This window comes from Thunnus thynnus, chromosome 2 (assembly GCF_963924715.1).
Source record: "Thunnus thynnus chromosome 2, fThuThy2.1, whole genome shotgun sequence".
In the NCBI taxonomy this organism is placed as follows: domain Eukaryota; kingdom Metazoa; phylum Chordata; class Actinopteri; order Scombriformes; family Scombridae; genus Thunnus; species Thunnus thynnus.
In genome coordinates, this window is record NC_089518.1 from 39654068 (window position 1) to 39674067 (window position 20000).

The 20000-nt window shown below is 40.4% G+C and overlaps 1 protein-coding gene across 3 annotated transcripts in view; it reads right to left on the minus strand.

Moving 5' to 3' along the window:
• Nucleotides 1–20000, minus strand: part of grin1b (glutamate receptor, ionotropic, N-methyl D-aspartate 1b) — a 73168-nt gene that overhangs the window by 36768 nt on the left and 16400 nt on the right. For all 3 annotated transcript variants that reach the window (XM_067574525.1, XM_067574516.1, XM_067574508.1), the window contains exons 5-8: nt 13125–13222; nt 12804–12925; nt 3215–3389; nt 936–1086 (exon numbers count right to left, since the gene is read on the minus strand). In XM_067574525.1, the coding sequence (XP_067430626.1) occupies nt 936–1086; nt 3215–3389; nt 12804–12925; nt 13125–13222 (546 nt within the window). The remainder of the gene's footprint in view (nt 1–935; nt 1087–3214; nt 3390–12803; nt 12926–13124; nt 13223–20000) is intronic.

Here is a 20000-nt window from a genome sequence, read left to right on the forward strand (position 1 = left end):
CACACACACACACACACACACGTTTGTTCTTCTATCCTTTTGAGGACCCTCGCTGACATAATTAATTCCCCAGCCGCTTGCTCTGAACCAGAGCTCCGTATCGGGGCTGGGAACTATTTTTTCTGACCCGGACTGCTTTTGAGTGACACATCGCTGTCACGTCTTCTCACCTGTCGTCTTTTAGCCGCCTGCTAGTCGCCACGGTTAACGAGGTTGTTGTCAGATGTAGAAGCTCCGGTTGAAAAAGTAAGGATTGATTTTATGTTCAGTCATGACTGGTTCTTACGACAGGTTTTCATCAAATGTATAACCAAGAGTAACCAGGTGTAACTGGTTTTAACCAGTAATAACCAGTTTTAACCAGGTGTGACTGGTTTTAACCAGTAATAACCAGTTTTAACCAGGTGTGACCAGGTGTGACTGGTTTTAACCAGTAATAACCAGTTTTAACCAGTTTTAACCAGGTGTGACTGGTTTTAACCAGTAATAACCAGTTTTAACCAGGTGTAACTGGTTTTAACCAGTAATAACCAGTTTTAACCAGTTTTAACCAGTTTTAACCAGTTTTAACCAGTTTTAACCAGGTGTAACTGGTTTTAACCAGTAATAACCAGTTTTAACCAGGTGTGACTGGTTTTAACCAGTAATAACCAGTTTTAACCAGGTGTAACTGGTTTTAACCAGTAATAACCAGTTTTAACCAGTTTTAACCAGTTTTAACCAGTTTTAACCAGTTTTAACCAGGTGTCACTGGTTTTAACCAGCAATAACCAGTTTTAACCAGTTTTAACCAGGTGTGACCGAGTGTAACCGGGTGTGACCAGGTGTGACCGGGTGTAACCAGGTGTGACCAGGTGTGATCAGGTGTGATCAGGTGTGACCAGGTGTGACCGGGTGTGACCGGGTGTAACCAGGTGTGACCAGGTGTGCCTTACCTGCGACCCGTTGAAGACTCCGACCTGGACGAGGCGACCCGGTTTCTGCTGGTAGTTCAGGATGCTGTACGTGGCGAAGCGCCGGTCGCCGTCGTCGTTAAACTCGATCCGTCCCGTCAGGCCGTCAGGATACTTGGATGACATCAGCACCCTGGGCAGCCAATCAGAGAGCCGGAAAGTCAAGAGTTTTGTTTTGTTTGTTTTATTTTTTTTTTACTTTTAGTTTTGACATTTTTTATTCAGAATTTAAAGATGACAACGACTTAAGTTGAGTAAGAACAGGTCACATGACGTCTCTGCTGTGATACTGGAACACACACAGCCAATAAAACTGATTCATCTTGACGGAGGATATGTAGGTCACACAGACAGGAGGAGCAGTGACACAACTGGGATAATAAACCTCTCTGTCAGTATGACTGGAAGCTGAATCCAGATCAGTTTAGTGAAGCGTCTCTCGCTCTGATCTCAGCTTTTATCTCCAGCTGACGGTGGAGGACATGAAGAGAAACATTCTCTGAAACCTCCACTGAATAAACTCATAAATACACAGCGGACACGCAACGCTGAGAACGGAGGAGCACAGAGAATATTTCCTTCCTCGCCTCATCCTGTGATGTTCATTCTGTCTACTGCTAACATGTTGATGTTTAGCAGGTATCATGTTCGCTGTGTTGGTTTTCCTGATTAGCACCAGTGATGGAAAGTAACTAAGTACATTTACTCAAGTACAGTACTCTGAGGTACTTGTACTTTACTTGAGTATTTCCATGTGATGCTACTTTCTACATTTCAGAGGGAAATATTGTACTTTCTACTCCACTACATTTATTTGACAGCTTTAGTTACTTTTCAGATGAAGATTTGACACAATGGATAATATAACAAGCTTTTAAAATACAACACATTGTTAAAGATGAAACCAGTGGTTTCCAACCTTTTTGGCTTTTGACGTCTTACAAAAAGCAGTGTGTAGTCGGGGTCACATTTCACATGTCTATGAGTTGTTAACAGCTCCACCAAATAGTGATTTTTCCCTCTAAACTTCTCACATGCTTTCATTTCAATAAATGTTCAAATGATCCAATATTTCAGCAAAAATCAAAGATTAGAGAAAAAGTCCAAAAACTGAAAACAGATTTGTGTATCAGAACTTTGTTTTTTCTTCTTTCCTCTCCCATTAATCATCTCACCACCCCTCAGATTTATCTGCTGACCCTTTGGAGGGGCCCGACCCCTAGGTTGGGAACCACTGGACTAAACTAGCTAACTGTATATAAAGTAGTGTAAACTAGCTCCACCTCCAGCAGCTACAACAGTAACATGCTGCTCTAACACTGATGCTTCACTATTAATAATCTAATGATGTCATATATAATAATATATCAGTCAGAGGGACCAAACCACTACTTTTACTGCAATACTTTAACTACATCAAGCTCATAATACTTATGTACTTTTACTGCAATACTTTAACTACATCAAGCTCATAATACTTATGTACTTTTACTGCAATACTTTAACTACATCAAGCTCATAATACTTATGTACTTTTACTGCAATACTTTAACTACATCAAGCTCATAATACTTATGTACTTTTACTGCAATACTTTAACTACATCAAGCTCATAATACTTATGTACTTTTACTGCAATACTTTAACTACATCAAGCTCATAATACTTATGTACTTATACTGCAATACTTTAACTACATCAAGCTCATAATACTTATGTACTTTTACTGCAATACTTTAACTACATCAAGCTCATAATACTTATGTACTTATACTGCAATACTTTAACTACATCAAGCTCATAATACTTATGTACTTTTACTGCAATACTTTAACTACATCAAGCTCATAATACTTATGTACTTTTACTGCAATACTTTAACTACATCAAGCTCATAATACTTATGTACTTTTACTGCAATACTTTAACTACATCAAGCTCATAATACTTATGTACTTTTACTGCAATACTTTAACTACATCAAGCTCATAATACTTATGTACTTATACTGTAGTAGGATTTTTCATGCAGGACTTTTACTTGTAATGGAGTATTTTTACATCGTTGTATTGGTACTTTTACTGCAGTAAAGGATCTGAGTACTTCTTCCACTGTTGATTAGCACTTAACACAAAGTGCAGCTGTGAACAAATTTTAAAAGCACATGAAAACACACTTAGAGTTCTCTTCTGTAATTTGCTAATCATAAGCACTGAACCGTGTTGACCTCTGACCTCTGACCTGTTGGCGTTGGTACTGACCGTTTGAAGAGTGGCCCGGTCCTCCAGATGTTGGTGTTACCCACGCAGCCTCGTGGTGGCTCAGTGATGTTCTCCTTCTCAAACAACTCCTGCAGGGACTGAGCCACCACCGCCACGGCGTCCGTGATGTGAGCCGACTCGTTCTTACCGTTAATCAGCTGGAGGCCCAGCAGGCCTGCACCACACACACATCAACACACACACATAAACACACACAGCAGAGAGAGACGTTACACACAGCAGGGAGCTAAACAGACTGCAGACTGAAAACTGCCCTCATTCATACAGACGCTAATTAAACTCTCACACACGCTGAAATTAATTTTACACATGTAATTAAAAGAGTGCTTCAGTGTAATTCAAGCACACACACACACACACACACACACGCACACACACACACGCTCTCAGGGCTTCAGGCGTCAGGTCAGTGTTCAGTAATACCAAACTGCATGCTGGGAGTTCACTCTGAGAATCACAGCGTTTGTCTCTCAGGACAGAAAAAGCCTCACTGGGACGTTATGAACTGTGTCTGGTGTTTTCCTTCAGCAGAAACTCGTCACACTGCAACGAAAAGTGTCCACATCTGTCCTCCAGCTGACTGACAACAGCTGGCTAACACTGTTAGCATTCCCCACTGAAATCACTGACAACAGCTGGCTAACACTGTTAGCATTCCCCACTGAAACCACTGACAACAGCTGGCTAACACTGTTAGCATTCCCCACTGAAACCACTGACAACAGCTGGCTAACACTGTTAGCATTCCCCACTGAAATCACTGACAACAGCTGGCTAACACTGTTAGCATTCCCCACTGAAACCACTGACAACAGCTGGCTAACACTGTTAGCATTCCCCACTGAAACCACTGACAACAGCTGGCTAACACTGTTAGCATTCCCCACTGAAACCACTGACAACAGCTGGCTAACACTGTTAGCATCCCCTACTGAAACCACTGACAACAGCTGGCTAACACTGTTAGCATCCCCTACTGAAACCACTGACAACAGCTGGCTAACACTGCTAGCATTCCCCACTGAAACCACTGACAACAGCTGGCTAACACTGTTAGCATCCCCTACTGAAACCACTGACAACAGCTGGCTAACACTGCTAGCATTCCCCACTGAAACCACTGACAACAGCTGGCTAACACTGCTAGCATTCCCCACTGAAACCACTGACAACAGCTGGCTAACGCTGTTAGCATTACCCACTGAAACCACTGACAACAGCTGGCTAACACTGTTAGCATCCCCTACCAAAACCACTGACAACAGCTGGCTAACACTGTTAGCATTCCCCACTGAAACCATGTAGCTAACATTCCCTCCTGGAGTAAAGTTAGCTGATGTTCCTCCCTGAAACTACCAGTTTCACTCAGCTAACTTATTTCCCTGAACCTTCTGTGCAGTCAGATAATATTCATACATGAAATATGCAACAGTTAGCTAGCATTTCTAACATAAGTCACAAAGCTCTCTGTAGTTAGCTTTTAATCTCTCATCTTAATCTAAATATAACAATTTAATTAATAACAATTAATAAATTTTAAACCAAAATTAAACCATCTCTAGACTCATATGGTTTGAGTTTTTTTTTTTTAACATAAACTGAATGTTTGGTGGCTAATCACGGCTCCTCAAGGGAACATTTGTCCCTGAATCAGTCAATCAGAGAGCTAACTGTCCTGTTTACAGCTCCAAACTGAAACAAATGAGCACTCATTCTGTAGCATTCCTGATTAAAATAAAATGTCCCGTAATCACAAAAAACATTGGCTTTCCTAAATGAAACTAACATGCCCGGCTGGTTGTTCTAATTAAAATCTGAAGGTTACAGCCTACCAGCTTTTCTAATTAAAATGAACGTGTTCGACACTTTCTAATGAGGAATGCTAACAGTTCGAGCAGACTGTTGCTCAGTTAGCTGAAGCACCAATGCAGAAACTTTTTCCTTATAATGTGACGAGAGTTTGGTGAAGAAAAACAACATCAAAATCCATAATGTCACAGTACTGCTTCACAGGTTTCTTTTTAGGGGATTGTTTCAGAAGTAACCTCTGCATGATGCTGTCAACCTGCACAGGTACAGGGGGGTGGACACAATAACAGGAACACCTGTACAATCCAACACAACATCCCTGCAGCGCAAACAACTGTTGACATGCTTGGTGGTAAATCTGTGAGGCTGTAGAGTTGTTGTAGTTTTGGGTTGTATTATACTTCAGGTGTTCCTGTTATTCTGTTCAATCTCTGTATTTAATCCAACCTAGAAAAAACCACCTAACCATTCTTGCCCTGGTGTCTCAAGTCGTGGTATTTGATTTTGTTTTTAAGAGTAGTTTTATATTTGTATGAAGTCATATACACTCAGTAAGCACTTTACTGGGAACGCCTGTGTAATCTAATGCAATGCAATACAACAGCTCTGCCATAAATTCTACTTTTACGAAACTTCTACGTTTTCATTTTTGTTGACATTGTCAGAAAGGAGATAATTCTACTTTATGTTTATTATTGAGGTCGTAGTGTGTGCTGATGCACTGGAGTGCATCATATTGGAGTGTTCCTAATATTTTGCCTACTTCATGTATGTTAATGGAATGGGCAAAATAGTAGGAACCCACCCGCTACCATCTGAGTGTAGATAGTAAACATGTCAGTATAGACAGCCGCTCATTATCTCTTCATAATGGGACATTAAGTCTAAAAGCTGCTTCAACAGATACGAACCAAAATTTGGATCGAAAAATGTTAAAATCTCTCATGCATGCGATCCGAGACAAAACTGTACACTTTAATTTTATTTTTGCACAACTGGCCATCTACTGAGTCTCTTTAAACTCTAGTGAAAATTATGATATTTAGCTTTTTTAACCCTCCTGTTGTCCTCGGGTCAATTTTGACCCAGGAGGACAACAGGTGTCATTATTCGCTGTCATTAAAAAATTGAAATAGTTTTAAAACACTATCCTGACTAAACTTTTACACATACCAGTCTGCCATAATCCATCAATGTATTCTCCTCTGATCTCAACTAGTTAAAATTATTCATTTAATTTCCTCCCGGGTCAAAATTGACCCGAGGAGAACAGGAGGGTGAAGAGGATGATGAGTTTCACCGACTGGCATCATAATGTTTTTATTTGTCTACAGGGACTTCAGTCCATCATGAACATGGGCAGGTGACAATATTTACATCTCAAAGACCACCATGGCTAAATACTTTTTTTTATTTAATGATTTGTGTGACAGTGGACATAAAAAGGCTTTACTGTAAGTGTGCCACAGTGCCAAGAGACTGTTTTACATCTGCAGTGATTGCCAATATTCTGTTTGTTTTGATCCTTGACTCAACTGTGCACCTGATACAATATTCAAGATTTTTAGATGTGTGCGCTTTTACTTTTCACTACATCAGCAGTCTCTACTGAAAGTGTAATTTGAGATTAAAATATTGTTTATTCTCTGATAAACTCTCTGATAATCAGACTGAACCGGCGCTGTGGGCAGTGATTCAGAGTTAACCAGGCTACATGTCAGCTGCTGGTGCTGACTGTCTTTATTTCATGGTCTTGTAACATCATTAAAGGGACACAGATTTCATCAATCAAACACTTTTTGGACACAATTTGGAAGGACCAACAGAAGCCCGTGAAATATTGGTGTGCAGACACATACAGATTTAACAACCTGTTTGGTTTTTTGAGAATATCCTGCACATAAATTCAGAGTTGGTGTGAAATAACTCAACAGTGTGAAGTCCTGCTAGCTCCCCCTGAAGGTTGCAGTGTTTATTACAGCAACAAACATCCTGATGATTAGCAAAAAAATCCTCATAACTTTAGGTCCACTTGCTAAATTTCATGACATGTGACTGAAAGCTTTGGGGGAAATCTAGTAAGTGAACCTTGAGTTAAGAGTTTTGTGTTTTGTGTCAAACTTTTATTGTGAAGGTCAAGAATGAACAGTGATCTAAAGGATTCATCCTCTGGAGAGCAGGAATGAGCATTTAATGCAAATCAAAGATAAATTCTCTGCTGGTCGTTGTTCTCTCTTTGGATAAGAAAGAAAATAATAAAATGAAAGTTATATGTAAACAGGTTAATGATCTGAAACGATTCCATAAAAAGAAACCTCAAATTTCTCCAACAAGAGACAAAACAGCTGAGGGTTATTTTCAGAGTGCAGTCTTTGCTACACTTTTAAGAAAATGATGGATAATTTTTGGACACATCTGCAGTTGGGGAGAGACGGGGATGTGTTGAAAAATGACACGTCATTTTTAAGAGTGCAGCTTCTGGCTGGTGAGGATGTTTTCTGAAACAAAAAGCCACAGCAACAAGACGGGGAGCCGATTACCCAGCAGCCAGAGAGCCAGATGCTGATCAATGTCTACCTTTCTGTTTGGAAATGTCAAATCTGACGTGAGTTCACAGAGAGTTAAACTTTTTTAGACCATTAACTACAAAGCCATAAAGTGTAGTTCACTGCTGAGCATTTTCCAAATCATCCATCTGTTATTAGATTGATTTCCATCCATTGTTGGATGACTGAGATTGAGATCATAGTTTAAATGTTCAGGAGTGATGGAAAAAGAGAGCTGTAGCTTGTAATTAGGGGGCTGAGTCATGTAAAAGTTACTGTAACTGTAAATGTAAGTCCTTTATGTCAGAATTAGATTCAGAATTTCAATCATTTTAATCCTCTTTTGAACCTCTGAGTGTAGAAACACTTCAGCAGAGTGAAATATGGGGTCATAAAGGGTCAAACATGCTGTAATATGGTAAACTACATGTTCAAAAGTATTTGGACAGCTGAATATTGGGCATTAATGTTATTGGGCATTAATAGTGAACTGGGAAAATGATCTATTTTCCAGTGGATCTGGAGTCTGTAGCAGCAGCTGTTCATGAGTTCAAACTTCTCCTCGATATAACGTCATTGTTTACTCAATCCACTAAATTAATCTGGTTGTTACGTAGAGACGTGTAATTACTAAATATTTACAACTACTAACTGCAGGTGGAACTGTTGCTAAGCTAGCAGAATGAACCAACTGACGTTAGCATGCTAATATCTGAGTCGTTTAGACTGAAGAGTAAAAGAGGTCATATGGAATATGATTGACATATCTGACCTGACACTTTACATTTCACAGAAAAAAAACACAATAAACACCAGTAACATTAGACTAAATGACCGAATAACATCAGTTAGCTTAGCATAATCTCACTGTAAACTGCTACTAATTCTGAAACACAAATATTTCTGCAGGTATGCAGATAGAAATAAAACAAAGTCACACCTACATTCACAAAGGATTGGCAGCTCCGTTTATTTTATCTTTTGGCCCCTAAAACTGTTTTGGAAAACATTTTCGGAAGTTAAGTACAGCTTGTGATGATTCAGTCACTTCCTGTTTACATAGTTGGTTGCTTCTGACTGGATGGCGCTACATATGTTTCCTAGCAACTAGTTTTAATAGTGCAACCTGAGGAAAGAGCTGTAAGAACACTGTTGTCTAGTATATGATTGTATGCTGCAGCATTAAGACTAGCAGACCCAGAGCAAAGCAGGTGTCCACATACTTTTGGCCACACAATGTTTATCTTTTTATCTATCACGCTGTCATCTGGCTGACTGAGTAATCTGCCGTCTGTGATAAACGCTGCCCCCTCCCTGACAGGGCAGGCTCCTTGGTGCAGTGGGCGGGGTCTCTGTCGACCAATGGCAGAGGGCAAAGCATCAAGCAGGAAACAGGAAGCAGCGGCGGCATCTTACCAGTGTTTGTTCAGACACACGTCACGGTAACCACAGCAACACTAGCTGTCAGTCAACAACACCCCCCCACCCTGAACCTGAATACAGCTTAACCCCCCACCCCCCCGACCCCCCCGCTCCCCCTTCCCCATAGCAGCACATGTTATTGGCTTGTCTACTGTGAACGGGCAGACGGGCGGGCGGACGACACACACTATAGAAATGAAACAAACAAAAAGATGTTAGACACATTTAAAGCCACAGTTACCATGAGCCAGAAAGAAAACAGTGGTTAGGAACCTTTAAACATGTTGGGTTTTTTTGTTTGTTTGTTTTTCTTGAATGTTTAAACGTTCAACCAGCAGTCAGAAGAAACCAGAGAGAGAAACACACCAGGATGCTGAGAAGCTAACTGGCTGTGATGAGGATTAGCTTCCTACATCAGAGACCTACAGCACTACCAGAGAGACAGAGAGAGCAGCCATGTTTCCATCCAATCATTTTCATGCTCAAGAAGAAGATGAACAAAATGGCTACATTTTTAAAATCTTACTTAATGTTTCAATTGTCTTTCCACTCACATGTTTTATCTTTTCAGTAAACAGCTGATGCTTTTAAATTAGACCACCCATCAGCTAATAACACCTTAGTAATCACTCAAAGACACAGGAGAAACCATCCCAAACACCCTAGCCACCACCTACTGATGCCATAGCAACCATCAAAACCACCAGTAATCCATCACCCAAACTAATACAACTACAATAACTCTCCTCATTTCTTTATTTCAATTCGTTTTTCTTGATTTCTACTACTTCTACTACGATGCTAACACTAACAAGTCTACCACTGTGACTGACACAATGTACATCCTGGCGGCCATTAAGAAATTATCCATCTCACCCCCAGTAACAGAATACCCTAGTAACCACCTAGCAACATCCTAAAAACCAACCCAGCAACCACCTAGCAGCACCTTAGCAGTTAACCTGGTAACCACCTACTAATGTCCAAGTAATCACCTACTAATGTCCAGGAAACAACCTACTAATGTCCAGGAAACAACCTACTAATGTCCAAGTAACAACCTACTAATGTCCAGGAAACAACCTACTAATGTCCAAGTAACCACCTACTAATGTCCAGGTAACAACCTACTAATGTCCAGGTAACCACCTATTAACATCCGGGTAACCACCTACTAATGTCCAGGTAACCACCTACTAATGTCCAGGAAACAACCTACTAATGTCCAGGAAACAACCTACTAATGTCCAGGAAACAACCTACTAATGTCCAGGTAACAACCTACTAATGTCCAGGAAACAACCTACTAATGTCCAAGTAACCACCCACTAATGTCCAGGAAACAACCTACTAATGTCTAGGAAACAACCTACTAATGTCCAGGTAACAACCTACTAATGTCCAGGAAACAACCTACTAATGTCCAAGTAACCACCTACTAATGTCCAGGTAACAACCTACTAATGTCCAGGAAACAACCTACTAATGTCCAGGTAACAACCTACTAATGTCCAAGTAACCACCTACTAATGTCCAGGTAACAACCTACTAATGTCCAGGAAACAACCTACTAATGTCCAGGTAACAACCTCCTAATGTCCGGGTAACCACCTATTAACATCCGGGTAACCACCTACTAATGTCCAGGTAACAACCTACTAATGTCCGGGTAACCACCTATTAACATCCGGGTAACCACCTACTAATGTCCAGGTAACCACCTACTAATGTTCAGGTAACAACCTACTAATGTCCGGGTAACCACCTACTAATGTCCAGGTAATCACCTACTAATGTCCAGGTAACAACCTACTAATGTCCGGGTAACCACCTATTAACATCCGGGTAACAACCTACTAATGTCCAGGTAATCACCTACTAATGTCCAGGTAACAACCTACTAATGTCCAGGTAATCACCTACTAATGTCCAGGTAACAACCTACTAATGTCCAGGAAACAACCTTCTAATGTCCAGGTAACAACCTCCTAATGTCCGGGTAACCACCTATTAACATCCGGGTAACAACCTACTAATGTCCAGGTAACAACCTACTAATGTCCGGGTAACCACCTATTAACATCCGGGTAACCACCTACTAATGTCCAGGTAACCACCTACTAATGTCCAGGTAACAACCTACTAATGTCCGGGTAACCACCTACTAATGTCCAGGTAATCACCTACTAATGTCCAGGTAATCACCTACTAATGTTCAGGTAATCACCTACTAATGTCCAGGTAATCACCTACTAATGTCCAGGTAACAACCTACTAATGTCCGGGTAACCACCTATTAACATCCGGGTAACAACCTACTAATGTCCAGGTAATCACCTACTAATGTCCAGGTAATCACCTACTAATGTTCAGGTAATCACCTACTAATGTCCAGGTAACAACCTACTAATGTCCAGGTAACAACCTACTAATGTCCAGGTAATCACCTACTAATGTCCAGGAAACCACCTACTAATGTCCAGGTAATCACCTACTAATGTCCAGGAAACCACCTACTAATGTCCAGGTAACCACCTACTAATGTCCAGGAAACCACCTACTAATGTCCAGGTAATCACCTACTAATGTCCAGGTAACAACCTACTAATGTCCAGGTAACCACCTACTAATGTCCAGGTAATCACCTACTAATGTCCAGGTAACAACCTACTAATGTCCAGGTAACCACCTACTAATGTCCAGGTAATCACCTACTAATGTCCAGGTAACAACCTACTAATGTCCAGGTAATCACCTACTAATGTCCAGGTAACAACCTACTAATGTCCAGGTAACCACCTACTAATGTCCAGGTAATCACCTACTAATGTCCAGGTAACCACCTACTAATGTCCAGGTAACAACCTACTAATGTCCAGGTAACCACCTACTAATGTCCAGGTAACAACCTACTAATGTCCAGGTAATCACCTACTAATGTCCAGGAAACCACCTACTAATGTCCAGGTAATCACCTACTAATGTCCAGGTAACAACCTACTAATGTCCAGGAAACAACCTACTAATGTCCAGGTAACAACCTACTAATGTCCAGGTAATCACCTACTAATGTCCAGGTAATCACCTACTAATGTCCAGGTAATCACCTACTAATGTCCAGGAAACCACCTACTAATGTCCAGGTAATCACCTACTAATGTCCAGGTAACAACCTACTAATGTCCAGGTAACCACCTACTAATGTCCAGGTAATCACCTACTAATGTCCAGGTAACAACCTACTAATGTCCAGGTAACCACCTACTAATGTCCAGGTAATCAAGTTTCCACATCACACTTGTGTAAGTTGCATACTGGACCATGATTGGCTCCAAACTAGTTGTGATGTCACAAATCATGCTCATTGGATACACCTCTTAAAGTTAGATTTTCAGAGAAACTTTCCACTTTCAGCAGATGAATGTGAAAACAAACTCTTTTTGACCAACACTCATCAAATTCAGTTCACTTTCAAAACCTCAGACCTGCCAGTACAAGTACAGAAACAAAAGCATAACAGTTTTAACAAACGTTGGTCTACTTTTCCCTGCAGGTCAACATGTGACATTGTTCATCACAGGTTCAGGTGTTGACCTGAGGAGCTACATGCTGCACAGCCCTTTCTTCACACCAAAATAACTAATGGCAACACCTGCATCAACTTAAATGTTATTTTTTGCAAAATGTTTTTTAAGAATTAGGCTAAGAGTTGGATGGAAGCAGAGCGACAGAGAGACAGAGAGAATCTCACAGAGGAGGAAGAGGAAGAGGAGGAGGAGGGGTCGACGTACCATCTGGAGCGTCACTCAGAGCTTTGCCCGTCATCTCTCTCTCTCCGACCAGCCAGACATAACCAGAGCCGGTCATGTTGAGCTGACGAGCTGCTTTATACACTGCTGCAGCTTCGTCCTCACTGCAAACAAACAAACAAAAAGAGTAAACAGTCGTGTACTGTGGACGTCTGCAGGTTTTTCACAGTCCAGCAAGTGTACTAACACCAACCTTATTTTTAAGTAGCAATTTTCCAAAACGAAATTGTGAATGCTTAGTAATAACCAGCAACCAACTTCCCAAACGACCCCAGTTCACCACCCAGAACACCTCATACAAACCTGGCAGACAGGATGATGACTCGGGCTTCCAGGTCTTTGGCCTCCAGCAGCAGAGCTGTCAGGTTGGTTTCTGGGCTGAACAGCAGCACCTTCTCCGCCTGAAGGACCACCGCGCAGGGCGACAGGTGACAGCGCAGGACATTCAAATACACAGCAGAACAAAACACAACAGAACACATCATAGGACAAACATCATTAGCTCTGAACCATCACAGTCCCCTCCCCTCCCCACCCACAGACCCTGTCCCTGTGACCCCAGCCTCGACCATGCTTCCTCTCACCCACGCCACCACGGGAGGAGGGGGGCGGGGCCAGAAAATGGAGAGAAAAAAAGTGTTCAAGATCTGCTGAACTCAAAGAAAACTCAAACTTCGAAGCTTGAATACAAAGAAGGAGGGGCAAAAAGTTGTGCGTGGTGTGGTGGCACATGCAAACTGAGGCGCTTTCAAGAGTTCAACCAACCAACCAATCAGGGACGTGCATGTTAGAGAGCGCTGATGCAACTGCAAATTAAAAAAAAAGTCTCGAGTGGAGAGAAGGAAGAAGGGGGGGGAGGAAGGCGGGGGAGGAGAAAAAGAAAAGGAGGTTTGATGTTGCAGAGAGGAGTGAGAGGATCCTGGTGGGTGGGGCTCCTCAGATCTGCAGACAGAGCCAAGCCTCAGCCCGACTGCATGCAACCCTTCACATGGAAGAAACTCAGGGGGGGGAGGAGGAGGAGGAGGAGGAGGAAGAGGAAGGGCGTCTCTCCTGCGAGTGTGAACCCATTCCCGGTGTGCAGGAATCATGAAAAATCAAAAGAAAGGAAAGAGATGGTGGAGAAAAGACGTGCCACCAGGATAAGAGTCTATCTCTGGAGTTGGGTTGGATTTTGGGCGGGCGGGGCTAACTGGTGTTTGGCTACTACTGGGCGAGCTCAGAGATTGGTTGGGCGGCGTGCATCATTTGACCATGCAAAGTTTATACCTTGGGTGTTCTCCTGAAGTCAAAGTTCTGTTGGTCGAGGTTTTCATAGTTCCTGTTTTTAGTCTGATGGGTAATGTGCACAGAGAAAATATGCAGACACAGAAGAAGATTATAGACAGTCAGAGAAATGGGGGGCAGCAAAGCATCCAACAAATGACTGAGTTTTGTTTTGTTTTTCACTTTTCTGCTTCAAATCAGGAGGCTGGGGGGACGCCGGAGCACGCAAACACATCGCAGACAGTCCACCTGTCTGTCCACCTGTCTGTCCACCTGTCTGTCTGTCCACCTGTCTGTCCACCTGTCTGTCCACCTGTCTGTCCACCTGTCTGTCTGTCCACCTGTCTGTCCACCTGTCTGTCCACCTGTCTGTCCACCTGTCTGTCTGTCCACCTGTCTGTCTGTCCACCTGTCTGTCTCACAAGTTTGTTTTTTTAATACTGAAGTCAGAAATTTAGATACTTTTTGATATTTTTTTCCTGAAAACAAGGAAAACGCCATCATTGACTTGTTGTTTTTATGATTTTCACTCACATTTTTTTGACTGTTCTCACACGCAAACATTAAAACCAAAACCTCGTCCCAGTTCACTGCTGATGTTTTGAGATATTTTGGTGGATTGGAGGAACAAAATTGGGAAACATGTTTTCCAATTATCCAAACATAATATAATAAATTCATAATTATGACAGTATATGACCATAAATATGCATTTTTTACATTTCATATGTAAAATAACAAAAACCATGAGTGCACTGTATGTCGTGAATAAACATGAGAAATGTGTTTAAATTTACATGTGCTTTTGCTTTTTATATAAGAGGCGTTTCAACTGTTAGCCTGGCCTTACAACAAGAAGTTAAAAGGATTAAATGGAAGGAACAATAACTTTCACTTTTCCAAACAAGTTACAAAGAAAGCATGACTATAAATTTCAACAAAGAAAACGTTCCAAATATAGAATCTGAGGAGCTGTTAAAACTTTACAGTCTCTCTGTGAGTCTGTCAGTCACCTTCACTTTATATTTAGTTTAGGAGATAAATATAAACCTGCCTGCCGCTGCACAGAGCTGCCGCTTATTTTTAGAGCAGACGGAGAACAAAGAAGCACGAAGACGGTTTGAAGAAAGAAACCTGTCGAACTCTGATCCTCGTTCTCACAAACACAAAACAGGGTTTCATCAGCTGGAGCTCAGGTGGAAAACAGGCTCTGTTTTAGCTCCATGCAAGAGATTAATACGCTAAGACTCTTTGTCTGTGTTTCCTCCACACACATTTCAGATGTGTGTCCAGTAGCCTATAGATTGGTCCAGGACGTGTTAGCGTAGCTAAATCGTTAGCGTTAGCGTAGCTTGCAGCACAAAGACTAAAGGCAGTAAGAAGTAGACAGAAGAGAATAAATCCTCCTTCCAACAACTCCAAAGCATTTGCTAACATTTTATGTCATGCAAACCAACAATACAGTGAACACTAATTGCTGTGTACCATTATCTCTTAAAGGTCAGTTAAAAAAGAGACACCGCTAGCTCACTAAGAACTTATCACACTGCTAATTTAGCACAGAACTGAGTTCAGACAGTTACTGTTAACCAGCTAACTAAAGATATACACCGACCCATAACTTGGTAGCTAGGAGCGCTAACTACATCCTGTGTGTCAGGGTACAACAAGCTAGTTAGCTAAACACTAAATGAAGCAGCCGCTGACTTAGCAGTGTTAGCTTGCGTTATGATACGCTATATGATAACGGTTTCATTAAGGTTGCTGTTGTCAGTTAGCTGAGCTACATTAAAAGAGAAAAACGTCTGTCTGAGCTACATGTTGTTTATTAAACAGGTGTAAAAATTGAAAATGTAAAAATGAGATGTGGTTTTAGCAGCAGTTAATATATATATTATATATATTTTAATGGGGATAATTCAGCTTAATCTGCATCATTATCACCATCAGAGAACTGTTGTCTGTTGGCCAATTTCCCTCCAAAACAGCAGTTTTGAATGTAAATCCGTCGCTGTTATCATTGTAAACTCCATATATGCTAGAAACTAAAATAGGATTAGTGAAGAGTCAAATGTCTTAATCTCATTAAAATCTTAATATTGAACAACTGAAAGAAACAAACTGACATGTAGAGATGTGATTTTAAAACCAAATACCCTTTTTTGGAAAAAATCCCTAAAATGTATTCAGCTAATTCCTCAGAAACGGAGGAGTAACAGTACGGAGTCTGTCAGATTCACCTCATCATATATAATAATATATCAGTCAGAGGGACCAAACCACTACTTTTACTACAATACTTTAACTACATCAAGCTCATAATACTTATGTACTTTTACTACAATACTTTAACTACATCAAGCTCATAATACTTATGTACTTTTACTACAATACTTTAACTACATCAAGCTCATAATACGTATGTACTTTTACTACAATACTTTAACTACATCAAGCTCATAATACTTATGTACTTTTACTGCAATACTTTAACTACATCAAGCTCATAATACTTATGTACTTTTACTGCAATACTTTAACTACATCAAGCTCATAATACTTATGTACTTTTACTATAGGAGGATTTTTCATGCAGGACTTTTACTTGTAATGGAGTATTTTTACATTGCTGTACTGGTACTTTAACTTAAATAAAGGATCTGAATACTTCACCTTTATAGAAAACATTTATGTCAAGAAACAAGAGGCTGTTATAGAAGACGACTCCTGACTGTGCATCAGTAAAGTGCAGTAAACCAGAGTTTTGCCTCAGTTTCAGTGAAGCTTGATTTCACTGGAGAAGCGAGCTGTGACTTTCTTCTCTGGAAACTTCCTCTGATGTTAAGCCGGTGTGGCAGCGGAGCGTCCCATTAGTCCTCGACTCAATCCGCTCCAAATGTTAATCTCATTAAATTTACATCCTGTCGCAGAGTCCCCTAACAGCACAGACACTCTGCTTTTATAAAGCTTTCCTGTCTGTCTGTCTGTCTGTCTGACTGACTGACTGTTAAATAAATGGTACATTTATTTTTTAAAGTCCAGATGTAAACATGAGATGTAGCCGTGCTCTTGCTGCTGTCATGTAGTTTTATGTTACCGCTTGTTAGTTCCTGACTGAACACATGAAAGCTCCTGCAGTAAACAGCCAGTAAAGTGTAAATCTGTCTTTTATTTGATGGATCAGAATATGCTCAGATTTACTGTGAAGCAGCTGCAGGTAACAGACCTGCATGAAGAGATCACGTTAGCCAAACGCTAACGAAACTAAAATTGTGTGAATGTATATTTGTATGTTTTGTAACTGACTTATTAATATCATTATATGCTGATAAAATATGTTGAAAATACTATAATGTTGTTAAATTATGATTTTTTTGAATAATTGAATTATTCGAACATTTTGCAGGTATCTGATTGGCTCATATGAAACACCTCTCTCCTCCTGATTGGTCATTGCTGTTAAATGTTACTCGGCCTCAGTTTTTTGTCCCGTGTTCGCTCATTCTTCTCTCTTGGGCAGTTTAACCGAGCGGGGTGCGTACCTTTGCCCCCCCGCTCAGAGCCCAGAAGCCCCACCCGGCTGTGATGTGACGGTCTTTATATCAAACAGCCCCCCCCCCACTGCACTCACACACAGAGCTGAGCGGCTCGCTGTCTTCTGTTTATTCAAAGTTTATTAATTTTAAATGTGGCAAAGTAGAAATTATTGATAATATAATAATAAAAACTGTATTTCTTAGCCATTACAGATAATTCCATCCCGTCAAAGCTTTTCTAGCCAGACGTTAAAGCCTTTCATGGCTGAATTTATTGTTCAGAAAGTAGAAATGATTCTAATTTGACTTGTAGTTTTGTTTTGTCTCATTTCATCATCAGAATAACTGTTGTTGTGTTGGTTCAGTATGTTTGAGGGTGAGCGAGTACAGCCTCTGTGCTGCTGTGATATTTATCATTATTACATTATGAATCACAGCAGATGAATGTTTCATTCAGAAACAACACACACACACACACGCTGCAGTTATGTTCACCTACTTTAACTAATGTGCTGTAATATTCATGTCGGCTGCCTCTTCGGTCTCCATATTAAAACATTCTCTCCTCTAATATTCATGAAGGTCTTTGACTCTCTGCAGCTCTTCAGCGAGTCGCAACGTCACAGTCAAACTTTTCTAAACTTTAATCCAAACCGACACACTGACTCTTATAAAAATCATGACGTCTTTGTGGAAAAAGGTTTGGACTGTTTTTTACTTTTAATGTTCTATTTGAAGCTCAGATTTTAAATATCTTGAAGTCTTTAACTCCGTTTTGACACACAAAATATTTATTTATGAAATTTTTCGTCGAGGCATAAATACAGAGCGTGAAAAACAAATCCAATTATTCATTTGTGCACATAAATCACTCCGTTTTAATCTCAAATGACTAATTTGGATTTATGATTAAATCTGTGTGAAGTTTCCTTGTAAACAAACATTTGTCTTTACATCGTGTGTTTCCTTGAGCTCTAACAGAAGTGTCGACTGCATTTCCTTCATTATAAAACACTTTTAAAGCTGATTTTTTAAAGGGTTTTAAATCCTGCGTTGTTTATGTTTACTGGCTCGCAGTCTGAAGTTTCTCTTCAGTTATTCATCTGTGCACATAAATCACTAAAGAGCTCTAACATGACTTATCTGGACTTCTGAATTAACAACGTGTGTGCATGAATTCATGGACTGTAATATTATTAACATGTAGTATGTTTAACACAGTGTAAATCCACATATCTCCGTCCAAAAACAAACAAAACTACGGACTGTTAGCAGCAGGCTAACAGCTGTGCTAGCTAACAGTTAGCTTAGCCTTCCTGTCTTTATGCTAAGCTAGGCTAACCATATCCTGACCATACAGACACGGTGTAGGACCAATAACTGATAATAAATAATCACAGATCACAGTTCATATTATTTCTGGGGCTGCAACAATTAGTTGATTAATCGATTAGTCTGCAACTATTTTGATAATTGAATTGTCCTTTTAGTCATTTTTTAGCTTCTCTAATGTGATGATGTGAAGTTTTTCTTTGTCATAAACGACAGTAAAGTGAATATCTTTGTGTTTTGGACTGTTGTTCTGACAAAACAAGACATTTGAAGACGTTACTATGAGCTGTAAGAAATTATAAACAGGCATTTTTCACAGTTTTCTGATGTTTTATAGACAAAAACGATTAATCGATAATGAAAATAATGGTTAGTTGCAGCTCTGACATGTGGACAGACAGACTGTAGATCAGCTGTGACAGAAACAGCTGAGATGTGTTTGCACGTCTCCGGCTCCGAGCTCCATAACTGTCGGGGTGATGAGAAACCAGACAACAGACGGAGGTGAAGAACTGAAAGGATGATGTGAACAGACGGACTGACGGACAGAGAGAGAGAGAGAGAGAGAGAGAGAGAGACAGAGAGAGAGAGAGAGAGACAGAGAGAGAGAGAGAGAGAGAGAGGACTACAGAGAGTAAAGCAAAAGGAACTAAATGTAAATAAGTTGTTTTGAACTGGAGGAAACAAAAAGTAATGAACAAAAGAGAATAAAAAGCATTCAGAGAGCTCAAGCCTCCACCAAGACTGTACAGAAAACATTAAATGTGTCACAGAACAGACTTTTATTATTCCAGTGAGAGCTGTAGTTCATAAGAAAACTGTGAAAATGTTCAAAATTCTCTAACAAAGTTATAAAACTCCTGTTTAGAAAATAAAGTGTTTAGTAACTAACGTGTCGCATGTTTCTGTTTCTGAGCGTCTGCAGAGCGATGGCGTCCAGATTTGACCTGAACAGCTGAGGAGCAACAATAATGTGTCTTCCAAAGTCCCGCTGCCACACTTTCACTTTAGTTTCAGAGTATTGATCATATTTATAGAGATGAGGAGT